Source organism: Arvicanthis niloticus, chromosome 14, assembly GCF_011762505.2.
Source record: "Arvicanthis niloticus isolate mArvNil1 chromosome 14, mArvNil1.pat.X, whole genome shotgun sequence".
Lineage (NCBI taxonomy): Eukaryota > Metazoa > Chordata > Mammalia > Rodentia > Muridae > Arvicanthis > Arvicanthis niloticus.
This window is the reverse complement of record NC_047671.1, coordinates 24,762,173-24,780,253: the sequence shown is the minus strand read 5'-3', so window position 1 is coordinate 24,780,253 and position 18,081 is coordinate 24,762,173. Positions and strand designations below refer to the sequence as shown.

Genomic DNA, 18,081 nt, shown 5'->3' with positions numbered 1-18,081 from the left:
TGAACAACTTCAATAATAGAAATGCCTAGTTGCATAGGCAACACAATGAGACAGAAATGTTAGATGAATCACCAGACCTATCATCTTGGGTAGTAATCATCACAGGTAGTGATAAAAAGAACTGGTCCCTGTTTCCAGCTTCCCTGGACTGCTGAAACTTTTAACCCTCCATCTGTCCCAGAACCTACTTATAAACTGTGTGATCTAGCCAAAAGGGTGGGCTTCACATCCAGAGGGCTTTACCTTGAGCAAATCTTTAACCTCTGGTCTTGTCTGTGTTGGCATACTCTTATTTTATAGCCCAAGATGGCCTCAAGTCCATAATCGTCCTGCCTGAACCTCCCAAGTGTAGAGATTATAGGAGCATGCTACCACACCCAAATCTTCTTTCAAGATCCATTTTTTTCTTACCCATGAGGTAAAGACAGCTATATGTTCCTCATAGCATTGGACACAATGAATAAAAAGTGGTTGACGGTTAAGTGTTCTGTTTATCTTGGCTGTTTCCAGTTCAGTACAAAGAGACCCATCTGCTCCCCTGCCTCAAACCTTTGTTTTCCTAGATATCCACTTTAGCTCATCCCTGCTGACTCTGTCCTCTCCATCCTCATCTCTGAGAACCTCATGCATCTGTCCAAGCTCTGTTTATCCAAGAGCTTTTATGGCACTTCCTCTGACTTTTCCTACCAGTGAGTTCATACAGTGCTTATCTTCTACATGGGAAAATATAAGAGATGAAAACTTAGAGGACCCCAAGAACCTTCCTCCATGGCCACTGCTAGACTAATTAGAAGCCATGATTCCAGTCAATAACAAGTTCCAGTCACATGCTACAGAGAACAGTTTCCCAATAGACTCTCCCTGAATCTCTTGCACTTTGATCTCTGTGACTTCTGAGTAAGAGGACTAGCCATCCAGGAGGTTAACTCCTCTGTGCCTATTCACAAGTAGTTCATAAATATGTTCTTGTTCATTGGCAAATAAAATATAGTCACCCTTTCGCTATGTGGACAGGCTGGAGAGCCATTAAGCACACCTGTCAGCTCTGTATGGCCGACATACTTTTCCACAGAGCTGTCTCCAGTTGCTTCTCCATCTATTCAGAAAAAAAAAAAGTTCAGCCATTGCTGTATGCAAACTTTTTACATTTCTAGGCAGTTCTGTGTTACAAAGGATACCTGCCAAACTAATGTTTCTCCTAAGTCCTTCATAATTTGATTTAACTCCTTCTTTAGGTTCTTCTTCTCATGTCTTTTGCTGTCTCCAAAAGCCTACCATAATCCTTCCTGCCTTCCTCACATCCCTTTACCTGGGGTTCCTTGCTGCACTGTCTACCTGGCCTGGGGCTCAATATGTAGGGCAGGATGACCTCAAACATAGAGATCCACCTGCCCTCATACCCACCCCCACCTCCACCCCTTCCCCTGCCCCTAGCTCTTGCCTCTGCTGGCCATTTTTAACCTCTTTCACTGGTGAGCCCTGCTTACACTTTAAGACCCAGCCTACGGGGCTCAAGAGATGGCTCAGTAATTAAGAGCATGGGCTGTTCTTCCAGAGGTCTAGGGTTTGACTCCCAGCACCCATGTGACCCATGTGGCAGCTTACAACTTGCTATAACACCAGTCCCAGGGGATCTGATGTCCCCTTCTGTCCTCCATGGACATTGAACACAGTTGGTACACATGGTATATTTGTCTATATACACAGGCAAAACATTTATATACATATAAAAATATTTAAAAACAGGTGCCTGGTTAAAAAAAAAAAAAAAACTCCACCAATTTTGTGTAACATAGATCAATACCCCTTTCTCTCATGAGTCCACTGTTGTCTGGCTTTTCATAGAGCACCTCCTCAGAACTCTGACAAGATAGTCAGAAAGAGACTCTGACAAGATAGTCAGCATTATGAGGTCATCCTGCCAAGTATCAATATGAGTAACCAATGCATTTTATTTAATGAACTGAGGAAAGAAAACAGAATGAATGAATGAATGAATGCTGGTATTTATAATAAAAGGCATCATCCTTTTAAAGACTTTTCAGTGACTTGGTGCCTGGAATTCACTCTAGTGAAGAGACACAGAACAGTAAAATCATGTGTGCAAAATGTGAGCAAGAGGAAGTAAATGTTCTAACCAAAGTAACAAGTTCCCTAGAAAAGTTTAAAACCAAAGTATGTTTTATGTTTTCTTTTCACCCCTTTATTTCCAAACAGAGACAATTTTCAAAATAAAATTTTAAAATTTTGGTAGGCATTTTTTAAAACCTTACTTATTTTTAATTTACCAAAGAGCTGTAATCTTAGGCCTGAAAAATCTTGTCTCCAGGAGCTATAGTTCTTCCCTGAAGTTCCTCCACCATGACTAGAAAGTTCATAGAGTTTTGCTAAGCAGAACAGAATGACTTTTTAATCTTTATATATGATGTTTATCTGCATTTATGTCTGTAATCTACTTGCTTGTAGTGCCTGCAGAAGCCAGAAGAGGGACACTGGACTAAAATTACAGATTGTTGTGAGCAGCCATGCAAATACTAGGAATTGAAACTGTATTCTCCAGGAGAGCAAGTCCACTTAACTGCAGAGCCATCTCATCAGTCCCTAGAACAATTTTTAGGGTTTAGTTGGTTGGTTAGGAGGAGGAGGAGGAGGGGTAGGGGGAGGAGGAGGCAGAGGAGGAAAAGGAAGAGGAGGAGGAGGAGGAGGAGGAGGAGGAGGTGGTGGTGGTGGTGGTGGTGGTGGTGGTGGTGGTGGTGGTGGTGGTGGTGGTGGTGGTGGTTTGAGACAGGGTCTCTTTCTGCATAGTCCTGGCTATCCTGAAGTTCTCACTTATATATCAGACTGGCCTTGAACTCATAGAGGTCCTAATGCCTCTGTTTCCCAAGTTCTGGGATTAAAGGTATGTGCCACACATGGCACCTAGAACAACAGTTAAATCCAGGCAGAGTCAATTGCTATTCTATGTCCCAGGAATGTTTCATTGAGGAAAAGGTAGTTTCTTGATCTTTGCCATTTTCTACAAGAAATTCCCGCTAGGTACATCCTTTCCTATGCATTCTGTAATGCACATAGAAGTTAAAGAAAGATGCCAAAACCTTGCTCCATTTGTCTCATTCATATTTAATAGTCACAATTCAGGTAAAGATGTTCATCTCATGCTAATCTGAGGCAGGTTTTATCTTGGTTCTGCAAGTAAACAGCTCAAAACACAGAAAAGCTAGAATTCAACTAATGTCACAGAGCACACAGATGTCAGAGTCAGCTCTGAAGTCAGGTGTGGCTATGCCACCTCAACCACCTCCCTATGGCATCCCCCCCCCCTTCCATATGTTGGAATAACATATGGAATAAAAATAAGCATTTTTCCAACATAGGGAATTTCTGGATAGTTGTCACAAGATCATGGTCCTTTTGGTATTTCATACTCATACAGTTCCATCTTCTAATAATACAAGAGTGGTTATATAGACCTAAGATTTATTCATCCTGTTTTGGTATGTTTTCACTCTGAAATGCACGCTGCTCCGAGCACAAGCGTGGTTTTGAACTCTTGTCTATTTGAGGAGGCTGGAGAATCTTTAGGAGGTAGGCCTGGCTGGTAGATGTAGCTGTGGGATCTTGAAGGTTGCAGACTGTCTCTGATCTCAGTGTTCTTTAATTCCTGATTTGCAGCAAAGCAAAGCACCTCTAAGGCCATGAATCTGCCCAAGTCTTCCCCACCACGGTGGACTGAGACCTAAACAGTGGAGTCAAGACAAGCCCCTCCTTCCTTGAGTTGTTTCTGCCTGGCATTCTGACCATAACAAAACAAGAGCAAGATACATCAAGCACGCAACACTTTGCTAAAATTGTGTGTGTGTGTGTGTGTGTGTGTGTGTGTGTGTGTGTGTGCACGTGTTTATGTGAGTTTATGCACATGTGCATGTGAGTACTCATACATGTATTGTTCGTGTGTATAAATTCTAGAGGTTGACATCGGCTGTCTTCAATCATTTAACATTTTAGTTTTTTGAGACAGGCTCTCTCATTAAACCCAGAATTAATCCAATGGCCAAAATAGCTAGCCATTGAGCTCCAAGGACCCACCTGCCTCCTTGTGCCCTTCCCTACCTTCTTATTTAGCAGGGCAGTGCCTAGCTTTTATGTGAAAATTAGAGATCTGGACTCCCTCGGTCCTCACTTTACCAACTGAGCCATCTTCGGAGCTCCTGGATCTTTTTAAGAAAAAACAAAACAAAACTCTGTGAGGAAAAGATTATCTGTGTCTCATCATATTTTGGTATAAAGGTCTTTAGAGGGTACTAGTGGTCCCCTTTGTCGTTGACAACAGAAGTATACTGTGTGTCACTGATCACGGCCAAATAACTTGTTGAGAGGCTTGCGAGCTTGCTGTGTCTTCACATACTTAAGTAATATTCCCTCAAGATGAGTTGGTACTAGGGGAGAAGACATGGCCCTTGCTCTGCAGGAGCTCACAGCCCAAGAGGCATTTCTTTTGGTGAATTTACAGTCCCCAAGGGAGAGCATACCATATGGTGCTCCCACCTTCATAAAGGCATGAAGCCTCTTGGAGAAATCTTGCTTTATGGAAAAGGTTCTCAAAGACCAACTTCTCACCTTGACTGTCTTTCAGTAATGCTTATTGACCAGCACAGGGAAGACCAAACCCAGGGTAAAGGCAGAGTAGAAGAGACCATAATCTAACTGAGAAGGGCAAAGCTGAAGAGACAAATGAGTTTCCTCCGAGAGTGACTGAAAGCGGACAGACGTGCATTTCTAATGGATACTAAGATAGACAGCATGCGATGAGACAATATAGTCAAGCAATACAAATTTATTTTCTTGCCACCCTCCAGTCAAAATTCTCTTACCTAGATCTTGAGCTCCCGCAAAATCTATTTTGTGTACTTATAATGGTCCTGACTTCTGGGAACCTTGGGCCACCTATCCCACTGAAGCCTGGCCTAAGGATAAGTCTCAAGAGTGAGTAATTCAGACTGGTCAGGTTTAACAGTTCCAAGCCTGATACCGGAGTACATAGGCAAAGCACTGAGAGGAGCGTGAGGGACACAGTCAAGCCTTCCACGCTTATTGTCTTACAGCTTTGCTTGTACCCTTCTTTTACGTAAGTGTATAAGTAAGGAGCACCATGAGACATTCTAGAATATTCTCTAGAATGTTCTCAAGTGTTCCCAAGACAGCATAGCTCAACTGCTATTTAGATCTTCCTTGCAGAGATGCTGCAGCAGGTGCTGCCGGTGGGACTCAGGGTAATGCCTGATGGAGATGAGAAAGCTTTTAAACGTTTGCCTTCCTAAAAAAACATTCTCACTCCATCTCTGAGAAGTACCCAGCTGGTGTTTATCCTCCACAGTAGCAAATCAGGTTATTTATCGTCCTATTTCGTGATGTATTTTATAAAGTAATGAATGGTTCATTAAACTAAGTTTGGGCATCTGTCTCCCAACAGCCTCCTACTCAGCTGTACCCTTAGCGGGTCCTGGAACCCATTGGAGTGGGCTCCAGCCTCCCAGTCTCTTTTCTGTCCCCCACCATCCCCAAGCCGCTTCCCCTCCTGCCCTTCCCCCTCCTCATCCCTCCCCTTGGTTATTTAGGAGATTAGAGTTCATTAATTAAATCCTGTGCTTAGATCGAACTGTAACACTATTCCAATCACATTTATCTTTCAGGCGGCGGTGGAGATGGCAACCTCGCTGGAAACGCGCGGGGGAGCCTGAGCCGGCAGCCGGAGACGCACTGCTCCGTGTGCTCCATCGCCAGCTACGCCGCCGCGCAGACCCTCCATCTTCCTGTTCAGCTCCGGGCCAGGCTCGACCCTGCCCTGGGGTGGGATAGGGGGCCGGCTCCAGCTTCTCCAGGGGCTCCAGATCGTTCTCCACCCCCGGGCCCTCTGCGACTCAATTGCCTGGGTTCCCCCTCCCCCGCCACACACACTCACACGCGCCCGCGAGCACACACGCACGCACACAACACACTCACACGCCGGCAGGCTGCTGGCCGCTCAATGGACCGATTTCCCCGGTTTCCCTGAGCCCAGCCTAGCCCGGGATGAGAAATTGCAAAATGGCCCGAGTCGCCAGTGTGCTAGGGCTGGTCATGCTCAGCGTGGCCCTGCTGATTTTATCGCTTATCAGCTACGTGTCTCTGAAAAAGGAGAACATCTTCACCACTCCCAAGTACGCCAGCCCGGGGGCGCCCCGAATGTACATGTTCCACGCGGGATTCCGGTGAGTGTGGGCCTCTGTTGGAGCGCCCTCGGGTATCTCGGGTCGATGGTGTGTTGGGGGACCGTCAGAGAAGAGTGTTTGGGCTTCTCGGTAACTGCGTGGTCCTTTCCTTCCTTTTTTTCTGTTTCAGCACTTTATTTTTTTATCCCAAATCCCCTAAAAGCCTTTGTCCTAATCGATGTGATTGAATTTCTCCTATTCTTTCTCTGCGTCCCCTCCCCCATTTCAAAACTGGGGTGTTGGCGGTAGAGCGAGAGGCGGTGTTTGGACAGCAGGGGGTGGGGGGTGAACCCAGAGCTGGGCAAGGCTTGAGGTGAGCGACCTGACCGAGCACTAGCAGCGGACTCCGCAGGCCTGGCTGGGGCGATCTAATGGCGCAGGCGCCGACTGTTCTCGCACCCCTTCCCTCCTCCCCTTTCTCATCTAATGATGCGCAGGTTTATTCTCTTGAAGCCCCTAGGGGGTTCTTCCTCGACCCTTCCCCCGCTGCCACCCGCCCCCTCCTTTCCTGGATTTCTGCAATTCCTCAGCCCCTGCGGGAAGCTAGCCTTCTGCTGAGGGCCGCCCACCCTCGCTGGGTCGAAGTCACCGCGGGGCGCAACTCCGCACCGCTCATCTGGAGCCCCACCCCTACCTGTGCCCACTAGGAGCTCTCCCCGCACCGCCTTCTGATGGGCGGGTGGCAATCACAAGCTGCACCCTGTGGGCCAAGCTGGGCCAGGAATGTGCAACCTGAAGAAGCTAGGCCTGGACAGAAGAGCCCGGCTCTCTGGGAGTCTCCAGCTAAAGGCTGAGGGGTGAAATCAGACTTGGGCGTGGGAAGGAAAAGGTTAAGGCTGGAGCCCTCAACCCCCACCCCTTTCGCCTGAGTCTCGAATTTCCCCTGCCCTTTCACCAAAAAAATCAATTCTCCAGGCCAGGGGGTGGCGGGGTCGCGTCGGCGGCTGCTGTCCGCGGTGCTGACTCGTAGTCCCGCTGAGCCGCGGACTGCAGCCCTGGGCTGGGCTCCGACCCTTGCCGTCTGCGTGACCGCCATCTTTTTATGGTGTCCCTTGCACCCGGAGGACTAGACAATGGGGAAGAGTCTCCCCCTTTCTTCCTTTCTTCCGGGCTTATGTAGGAGCAGAGAATGTGCCAAAAGAGAGGGGGTATGGGGTGGGCTTGCTCTTGTGCCAGCGGCCCCTTCCGGTTGTTGCCGGAGCTGTCACTGTCTGGGTTCCCCTCCCTGAGGCCAGCACCTATCTGAATTCATGCTCCTCCTCAGGTCACAGTTTGCGCTGAAGTTTCTAGACCCGTCATTTGTGCCCATTACGAATTCTCTCACCCATGAACTCCAAGAGAAACCTTCTAAATGGACATTTAATCGGACAGCGTTTTTACATCAAAGGTAGGATAGGAAGAGAGGTTTTGGTGGTGGTGGTTGTTGTTAATTTTGAAACTCAATAAAACAAACAGCACAAAAACAAATCCAAAGCCAGTACCACACACAAAGCTCCAACTCATCTCGCCCCACCTGCAAGTGTAGGGGCTTTGTCTCCCCAGCTTACATGTAAGAGGAGGTGATTCATAGCCAGCCCTCTTACATATTTGTAGTACCTTCTAAACAGGAGCAATCAGGTTGGCCAATATCTTCGTAATTTGGCCTTGACTGAGTACCACGATGTCTGGCGGCACCAAAGTTGCCTATTTAAAAAGAAAAAAAAAAAAAAGGTTTCATTACAAACAAATGATCTCCTTTATAATATAATTATACAATCTTACTTATAGTCAACACAACCTTACCACATCATTCACTAGCGGAGATTTGGGCCCAAATATATATGTATTCAAACATGGTTTTGTTTCAGTTTCGCCTGTTGGTTTTTATGAAGATTTTGCAGCTTTTATTATAAAAATAACTTCATTCTTATTCATTGTGATGGCCTGTTTTTACACATGAAGAAGGTTTTTCTTTATTGTTTCATTTTGTTTTAGATGAAGGGAAAAGAAAGAAATTAATTCTCAGTGATTTTTGGTCTCAGAACCATAGACATCCCTCCACCCACCCAGTGGGATTGTTATGTCACTAAATGCAATGTGAGCCATCTAGTGTATTTATTAGGGCTGTGAATACTTATTTTACAAACCAGGAAGGGATATGTGGTTTTTGCCCTGACATTTATATATATATATATATATATATATATATATATATATATATATATATATTCTACTGGAAAAAATAAAAAGAAACCCATGGTGTCAGAAAAAAATGTGTAGGGTTTTTCTTTTAACTGGTATAATCATAGGATTATGGTTACAGTTTTTAAAGTATTTATGCTTAATTATAAACTAGTTTGTGGCCATTAATTCTAAGCCATGGAGGTACTTTTCAGCTTTAGCCTTTGGGATTTTCATCTAAAGTTAATTTTGCAGACAGTACAGTTTTCAAAGTAGAACTCATTATACCAAACCCCCAAACACACCAAATACATCTCTAACTTGATTACAGTATTTTTCTACACTGGGACAAATATCCCTAGCAATCAATCAAAAGAACACTTCCTTCTCGAAATGTCCTGCCTTTCAATTCATTTCTTAGAAAACCTTTAATTAATTTTAACAGTATTGTTTTAAGTTGCTTTTTAACAACTCCAAGATTTATGCTGGTACCTGAAAGCTGAGGTGACTGTGCCAGTCTACGTTGTCCTAGATTTGATAATAGCTCTTTTCACCCTGCTATTGTTTAAACAAAAGGCCTGGGAGTTTCGATTTGCCTTCTTGTCACTGGGGAACCTGCAGCAAAGTCGCAGGTTACCTGTCTTTTAAACTATTTTTAAGTACCTCAGACTTTAAGGGAAGATAATTTCATGGAAAGCTCAGTATGAAATCAAGCTGACGTCAATTCTAAGTATCACTCTTCTCTTATTACCTTTTCTTTTCAGATCTTAATGGCCTTTTTTTTGTTTTGTTTTTCTGAAGGCTTACCAATATCCTGCTAAATTGTGATTCCATGTAATCAAACAGGAAAAAAAAATCCCTGTTTCATGATTCAGTAGGCCTCAAAGAGATAGATTATCGTTTCATTTCTATTAAGCATTTAGTCATGACCATTACTCTTCCATTTCCATATTTTAATAATAGAGAGTGCTGTACTATGTGCTGATCCATATCTGTTTAGCTTTTATTTAGACACCTGTAGTATTTGCTGTTCGTCAAGCACTACAGTCCAATAGCAAACAAGCAGCCCCTAGTTACAAACTCTAAGTCACCAATGTTTATACATTAATGTGAGCTCTTTGAAACCTGTGTAAATTTTCTCCCTGTGTTTCCTAACACAGTTTGGCATCTGCCGCCTCCTTAATCAAATACACCCTTCGAGTAGACCAGAATACCAAGAAATAGTAGGTCAAACTGTACACTGAATTTACTAGCATCCAAAGGTTACATTCAGAAGTTGACTGGGAGATATTGCTATGCCTGCACATTATAAATCAGGCTTCCCTTTGGAGCCCGCAAATATGAATGTATACTCTTACTTGAACTGAGTGTGCTTAATATTCTTGTGTGAGTTAAATGGAAGCATAAGATGGAAACTTGGGTCTTTGGGATAGAATGTATTTAATGAATCTTTTTTTATTTTAGGCAAGAAATTCTTCAGCATGTCGATGTAATAAAAAATTTTTCTTTGACCAAGAGTAGTGTTCGGATTGGACAACTGATGCATTACGATTACTCCAGCCATAAATATGTTTTCTCTATTAGCAATAACTTCCGGTCCCTGCTCCCAGATGTGTCACCCATTATGAATAAGCGTCATAATATTTGTGCTGTGGTTGGAAACAGTGGAATCTTGACAGGGAGTCAGTGTGGACAAGAAATAGATAAATCAGATTTTGTTTTTCGATGCAATTTTGCCCCGACAGAGGCTTTCCACAAAGATGTTGGAAGGAAAACCAACCTCACAACCTTCAATCCAAGCATCTTGGAAAAATATTACAACAATCTTTTAACCATTCAGGACCGTAACAACTTCTTCCTCAGTTTAAAAAAGCTTGATGGGGCCATTCTTTGGATCCCTGCGTTTTTCTTCCATACTTCTGCAACCGTAACGAGAACGTTAGTGGATTTTTTTGTTGAGCACAGAGGTCAGCTAAAGGTCCAGTTGGCTTGGCCTGGAAATATCATGCAACATGTCAACAGGTGTGTATGTTTTTATTACATTTAACTCATACTCCCACCAGATGGCAAGTCAATATTGTAATCTCTTGAAGCCATCCAACTCACTAGTTGTGGTTGGTTTAGTTCTTGAGGACAAACTCTTATCTTTTTAATGAATGAATGAATCACGCTAGTTTAAAAGTTCAGTTTACCCCTAGCTGGTAACCAAGTGCGAAATGAAAAGACCATTCATCACACTTCCTTTTATTTCCTGCTCCTTCTTAGTGTGCAGCCATGGAAATCACCACCAACCAAGAATTTCCCTTGTACCAATAGGTATATCCTGGTAACACCAGTGACTAAATCATGCAAAGCCTAATTTTAAAAATTGTAATTTAAAGAAGAAAAAAATTACCATTGACTTTAAAGTATCCTTTTTGTCTGATGATCAGGTGTTTGTAGAGTTTCGGGATTAGGAACCCACCTGGGTAAATCCTAAATGGCATAATCTGCTTTTATAATTAAATGTTTTGAGTATTTAAGGAGTTCATTGCCGTCCCTTATGGTTTGATAAGGAGACTGGCTGGAGATGCAACATTTCCATCTCGTCCAGTAACTTTCAGTTTGGGCTGTTTATAAGAATCAGAGTTTTGAAGTAAAATACTACTGCCTGGGCTGGCCTTGAGTCTAACTCAGTGAGGGAGGCAAGGATCATGTACTCGGTGTTTTTAATAACCCCCTAGATGGTTTAAGTATGCAGCCATAAGTGAGGCCATCATCCAGGGCATTTTTAAAGGCAAGATTAATTGTACAACTTTTTTTTTCTTTAACTCCTCGGAGCATTGCCTCAACTCCCATGCCCTCTTCTGTAAGGAATTCACAGCAGAGCACAGATCTTATTATAAGTTCAGGTGGGTTCTGGAAGGCTTGGTGACCAGGAATGCATGCTGTAATAGACATTTCCTTCCTCTTGTTTCCTAAGATCTTTCAAATTTAAGATCTATTTTGTTGAGCTTCCATTGAAAGAGAGCTCATAATCTAGTAAAATGGTGTGTCTCCAAAAGGAAGGGCAATTGTATTATTTATAGTCCAAACTGAGACCTTTCTTTACTTTGAGAAAATGGGTGTGATGAATAATCACCAAAGGGTAACATACACAAACTGGTACCATTCCCAAGAATGTAAGAGACAATAGAACTAAACCCCAAAGTTTGATAACTGAATACAAAGAGTGACATGTGTTTGTCCAAAGTCACTACTGAACACGGGAGAAGCCGAAGTTCAAACCCAGATTGTTTATCAACCCATCCCAAATCTTTGACTTTATCATTTTTACTCCATTCTGCTCCATTTTTATTCAATTTGTATGACATTTTAAATCTCATCCACAAGGGAACAGACCCATTCATGTACTGGAGCTGGGGAATGTATCTACCCATGAAACCCAAACAGTTCAGAAAAATCTAGCTCCTAGCCCTGCTTATTGACATATCTGACTGAAACCTTCAGTACCAGCTGCTGAATCTGCATGTACTTATTGTTCTGCAGGTACTGGAAAAACAAACACTTGTCACCCAAACGACTGAGCACAGGTATCCTTATGTACACCCTTGCATCTGCAATATGCGAAGAGATCCACTTGTACGGTTTCTGGCCTTTTGGATTTGACCCCAACACCAGGGAGGATCTGCCTTACCACTACTATGACAAAAAAGGAACCAAATTTACCACCAAGTGGCAGGAGTCTCACCAGCTGCCTGCTGAGTTTCAGCTGCTCTATCGAATGCATGGGGAAGGGCTCACGAAGCTCACTCTGTCACACTGTGCCTAAGAACTCCAAATGGAAAGTGCCAAACGGCTGTTTAATAAGTGCCCCCAAACCAAATTGAATAGTCTCCCAGAACAAAACCCATAGACAATCTGGCAAAGCCTGTCTGCCACTTACAAGGAAAGACGTCTTCTCTTCCTCTTTTGCACTGCTCTTTGAATGATCTTAACAGACATAGGACAAGTGCATTGAAGCTGTGTGATTTAGACTTGATCGGGGAAGGTTTTACTGCATTTGGAAGTATGCTGCACAGAGAATAGCTTGATCTAGTTCTAAGTTTGTATTTTAATAATAAAACGACTCCCATGTGAATGAGGAATGTGACTGTCACCTCCTCAGCCCTACTTTGATATAGTCCCCATAACCAGAGAGCTCTGGCCGGCTTCAGCAGGGTCTCTTTTACCAGGGGGATCAGAATCTTCAAAAACTAAAAACTGGTTTGCTGGTTTCTCTCTCTCTCTCTCCCTCTCTCTCTCTCTCCTTCTCTCTCTCTCTCTCTCTCTCTCTCTCTCTCTCTCTCTCTCTCTCTCTCTCTCTCTCAACACACACACTTCCTGTTGCTCTACTACCAAAAGAATTTAATGATTTGTTAGGAATACTTCTGGATTAGCTTCACTTGTATGTGTTTGCATCTGTACCTGATGTGTTCAAGGTTCTGGATAACTTGGATGTTTCATAACAAACTGAGCAGATCTTAATAACTTCCCCCATGAAGAATTCTATAGGAAATGCATCTTATCAAGTCCTTACTTGTCCATACTTGTTATTTGACAGCATGGTGGTCTATTTGAGTAGAGTGGCATGTGCTACAGTGTCTCTTTTTCTGTCACAAAGAAAGCTCATAGTGTGGGTGGCATTGCGTCTGTTGGCATGTGTGCAGTTGTGGCAGATCCTACAAGGGCTTTCTAGTTTATGTCTTCAACATTTCCAGTTCAAGCACTAGGCTGGGCACTCTCTCAGAACAAAGAGGCATTGAGTTAATTTAAAAACCTGGAGAAAAATAAAGAAAGGGGAAGAAGAATGTTTGCAAGTCATATACTCTGTAAAGCGTTGTGACCAACGGAGAAGCACAAGAGTTGGTGTGGAAGACAAACTAAAGCTTTGGCCAGACTGGCCCCTGTGTGACGCATGTTAGCATTAGTCATGTCAGATCCTTTCTGTGACATCCCCACCAACAAGCATCTAGACATGCTTGCTTTCTTTGAGACAGTTGAAGAAACTATTCTCTGTTTCCAAGTCTGTGCATCTATACATTGAGCATTTCAAAAAGAAAAGCCATTATGCAGTGGCAAGACTTGGTCCTTAATAACCTTTGGAATTTGAGATCAGCTGGCCATTGTCCTCATTGTTTCAGCTGTATCAGTAAAAATCGCATCACTCCCTTCCCAGGCGCTCACGCTGAACAGCACTTTGTTCTTCCAATCCAACCCAAATGCTGGCCAAGTTGGTGTTAAATTTTAATAAGACTTTCTTTCCTCTTTACGAGTGCCCGTGGAGCACATTTGTTATACATTCCAGTGGGGTAGCTTGTTCTTTTCCAGAAATCTCATCTAGACTGCTTACAGTGTTGTAAATATTTTTAAAAACCCTTGCTATATAGTTCAGTCATCAGTGTGCTGCCCCTCTTGGGGGGAAAAATCGTTCCTAAAAAGAAGTGGAGTAAGGAGACACACCGTTCTTGTATACCACTTGGTCCTGGAGCAGCACTGTTCTTTTTGAGGAACTAAATCAGCCCCTTATACAATCTAGTGAAAGAAAACCATTCATATCCAAACACAATACCAACTGTGGGACATCTTACCCACTTGTGAATGCCAGTCATTCAGATAGAGTAGAGGAAATAGGGATATATATTTCAAAATAAGAAGCATTAACTATGCACAGAGTAGTAAGAAAATTAAAATTATAAGGTAATTTTAAAACGCTTTAGAATTCAAAGACAACTCCATGGGCATTAAAAAGATACCTTGGCTGTACCCTGTCATGTTGAACTATACCATGGCTGTGCCCTGTCACTTTAAACCACACCTTGACTGTGCCCCATCACGTCACGTTAAAGAGCACAGGACACCATGCTGTTACTCTCTGTATGGGTGTGGGTCATGGAGACTGACAGAATTGCAGCAGTTATTATCAGGATTGAAAGGCCTGGCTATTTCTAAGCCCTTAATTCATTTGGTTGCAGCCAAGGGATACTAATACTAAGATTATCCAGGTCAGGTTCTGACTCCAGGGTTTTAATTTCAGTGTGCCCATCAGGTCTTACTAAATATAAACTTGGACTCTGTGCACTAAGCAAGATAAAATACTCAAAGACTAGAAGATCCCCAAAGCTAGTTAATTAATCCAAGATAGTCTATTTAAATTTGATCTTATCAGAATGTTGTGGAGGTTTGGGGGGTTTTTATGGCTATTTTTACCTCAGGTGTATCCTGAACCTGCTGCTCTGATGGTTTGGAAATGCAGCCACCAACTGATGCTACAATCTTTTTTTTTCTGTTTCCCAGGACTATTTCAATGTCTAAACCAATGTAGCTGCTTTCATGACAGAAAGGTTTTCTTATTAGAAAGGCAGCCAGAGCTTGTTGGGTCTCCATCAGTCCCTAGGCTTGTAGCCTCAAGGGCGGTGGACAGAGCAGAGGGGCCATTGAACTTCCTGCTTATGCAGCTACATGCTCATACCCCTGCTCTTCTACCTTGGCTCCACTTGGTTAGATCCGGTTAGTACATTCTTTTGTAAGAAACGTATTCATTTCTTGGCTACCTACAACAGAGTACACCATCAGCTATGTGAATAAATTTTACCGTAACGCTCCCAAGGATGTCTGAAAATAATTACTTAGCAGAGAAGACAAGGAAATTTAAAGACTCCCGGCAGCATGAGTCAAAAGGTGGTTGTCATGACTTCCTCTCACACCCGGAAATTTGGGGTCTGAGTGTGAGTCTATGGATCTGGGGATCCAACCTAAGACCCTGCTCCGGGTAGATAAATACTCCACCATTGATCTCCATTCCCTGACTGTGTTCTTGTGCTAAGTAACTTTAACCATTATAAAGATGCAGTATGTCTACCAATGCTGAATATGACCTCTGTTCCATCTGTTTCTGACTTGAATATCAGACATGGGCTATAGCGAGAACATACAAAGGAAGACCCCATTCACTCACCTACCCTCCTGGTACCAAGGCTGTCAGTGCTGATGAATGTGAGTGCCCAGACAAAACTAATGTTGAAGGAAATTCAGTGAATATGAGTCCATGCTCTCTAACTTCAGGCAAGGCCCCAAACAGACAATAACTCGTGGGCCCCAGAGAAACAGAAACAATGGAAGGGGAGGAGTCGTTGAGTTTTCTAACCCATCTTGACTTTACAAATATTAAAATTGAGATGCAGAGAGACTAAGTGATTTTTCCCAAATTTTACATAGATAATTACTGAAGTTAAATTAAATTAAAGTATCAAAGCTACAGCCAAAGGAAAACAACTTAAATCTGGAATATTTGGAGTACAAACATAATGGAGAGGGGCCGTGAAGGAAGAAGGGAAAGATGGCTAAGTGCACTTGCCTGGGTACACAGCAGTAGAGGAGACACTTGTCCTGTACACAGCAGCCTGCTGAAAGCCACCCAGTCTCCCCTAAAATGAGAGAGAAAACTCCTGTTAAATCACTGACCGATAAATCCCAGTCCAGTTATTGATGGTACATAGCTGACAGATAAAATTGTACCTGATAATATATCAACGTAATAAAATCGTGTGTGAATGGTTTAGAAGTTGAAGGCTAAAAGTAGCTGTAGACTTTTGTATATAAAACTTTCAGCAGGGACCCCTTGAGTTAAGAAATGTTTTCCATTTTGTAAGTAATTTCAACAACAGGCTTTGAATTATTGTATTAGTTTGTTTTGCTAAGAAGTAGTGGAAAACTTTGGTTATTCTTCCATTCAAATGACATTCTGAGATCTTTTCTGTGTAGTTCTGGCCCCTTAAGCCTCTCTTCTCATAACTGTGAACATATCAGACAAACATTTGCTTGACTTCTACTACTTCCCAGCTGTGTATAACTGACCTTGTGACCAAAGTTGGGACATGTGACCGAAGAGCTCTAACAGAACACCATGGGTGCTGGGAATCGAGGCATCTCGCCAGTCTGTCTAAGCCACCTCATCCATGGACCATTTAACCAAGGAATTGATACCAAGGACCAAAATGGCTAACCCTGCCTCTCTCACACTCTGACTGCTTTGCCACATAAATATAACATTTCAAATGGGAAATGTTTTCGAATGTTATGATTTGTTATGTAATATTGCTGAGCATTTATTTTTATTGTAACGATTTGTTAAAGATGTGTGTGGTTGAATAGATGTTTCAATCCTCGATGCGGTTCATTCTTTTATTGTTAGAATCAATGAGGAGCCTGATGCTGAGTTAGCCGATTCTAGTTTCAGTGGGATTAGGATCTGGTGGATGCCAAGGATGTATCAGCAACAGTGTAAATAATGAGGAACACCTTGAGATAGAATTCTTGCTCCTCAATCCACATCTTTGATTCATCATATCCTGAGGTAAGTCCAACCTAAAAGGACCCCTGATTGGTTCTGATGTGGCATATGGAAACTAACAGCATATTTCACAGTCAACTATACCCAGATGGCTTTAACCAGAACATTTCTCACATGCTTTGTATCAAATATTCCTTAAAGTTATTACAACACATGGCAATATATGCACAATATGAGTGACTCGGCCTGCTAACTTCTGACCCAACTGACCATCTGCTACGTTTTAAGCGCATAGTAGTAATTTGTCAGTGTAGTCGGAACAGACTTGAGCCGGCAGACAATGTGAAGAGCATAGCTTTGTGCACTTTACTCCAAGCCTAGTTCTTTATATTTCATGGTCCGTGTTTCAAACAAAGAAGCAAAGCTCAGGCCATTCATCTTTATAAATGGATAAACCAAGAAGCAGAGAAGTTTAAATGATTCATTCAGATTCAATTTGGGATTCATTCCCAAAGGCTAAAATATTCCTCAGGTGGTCTGATTTCTCAACCTCTGAACAATGCCTCAAATGGAGGGATGTTCTAATGCTGTGATATTTGAGCTAAAATGAAACCAGACCCCCCCCCAAAAAAAAAGAAATTCACAGAGCTAAAATTCTAAGACCAACAGATGTAAGCAGGTGGTCAGTTATTACACGCTGTCTTGTTCCCGCCCATGTTGGATAAGGTGCCACTGTGCTCATGAAGTCCAAGCCATGCTTTGTCCCTTTGCTGTGCACATGCAAAGCTCTCAAGCATCACGGGCACCCAAGGGCCACCTTTGATTTCTTTCTATGGGATTGAGAAACAGTTTTATCTTCGCTATGCAGCTAGACATTTGACAGCTGCTCTGGTAAGCTAAGCATTTGTAAGTTTCTATGTATACGTCACCCCAACAGAGTCAACTTCAAGCTACTAACATAACATCAGCCAGCTCAAACATGCCAACATTCCCAAGAGCCAGTATGTATTAGTTTTGACATATGAGCTGGTTCTAGCGTAGCGCCGCCTGAACAATTCTGAATCAGCAAGTACTAGATAGTAGCTGGTAGCAGTGGCTCTGGGGGATGTTCAAACACCACCTTTCAACGAGACAGAAAGTCTACCTTGTTAGTTCACTAATTTCTAGAGAAAGAACATGTTGTTGCGCCCTTTAGATGTAATCTCTAAGGTATCCAAATATTCTTAGCTGATGTAAATCTTTCAACTGGTCCTCAGTTTCGGAAATTGTCAGCCAGAGCTCTCCTAAAGTCAAGGAGTAACCTTCCAGGTGAACATTCTCTAGTCTAATTGCCAGTTAGTTACAATCACGTTTGGATGAGTT

The 18,081-nt window shown here is 42.8% G+C and overlaps 1 protein-coding gene and 1 long non-coding RNA gene across 4 annotated transcripts in view; one reads left to right on the top strand and one right to left on the bottom strand.

The window, feature by feature from the left end:
• Positions 1-5,156: 5,156 nt before the first annotated feature.
• On the top strand, positions 5,157-16,594 carry St8sia3 (ST8 alpha-N-acetyl-neuraminide alpha-2,8-sialyltransferase 3). Its single transcript, XM_034518577.2, has 5 exons — positions 5,157-5,385; positions 5,691-6,248; positions 7,513-7,635; positions 9,873-10,430; positions 11,937-16,594. The coding sequence occupies exons 2-5, from the start codon at positions 6,070-6,072 to the stop codon at positions 12,217-12,219; spliced, it is 1,143 nt and encodes a 380-aa protein (XP_034374468.1). The 5' UTR covers positions 5,157-5,385; positions 5,691-6,069; the 3' UTR covers positions 12,220-16,594.
• The window catches only part of LOC143434287 (uncharacterized), a 73,477-nt gene continuing 62,985 nt past the window's right edge, over positions 7,590-18,081 (bottom strand). For all 3 annotated transcript variants that reach the window (XR_013103644.1, XR_013103645.1, XR_013103646.1), the window contains 3 exons: positions 15,784-15,853; positions 10,189-10,327; positions 7,590-7,931 (listed from right to left, as the gene is read on the bottom strand). This is a non-coding gene — a long non-coding RNA (uncharacterized LOC143434287). The remainder of the gene's footprint in view (positions 7,932-10,188; positions 10,328-15,783; positions 15,854-18,081) is intronic.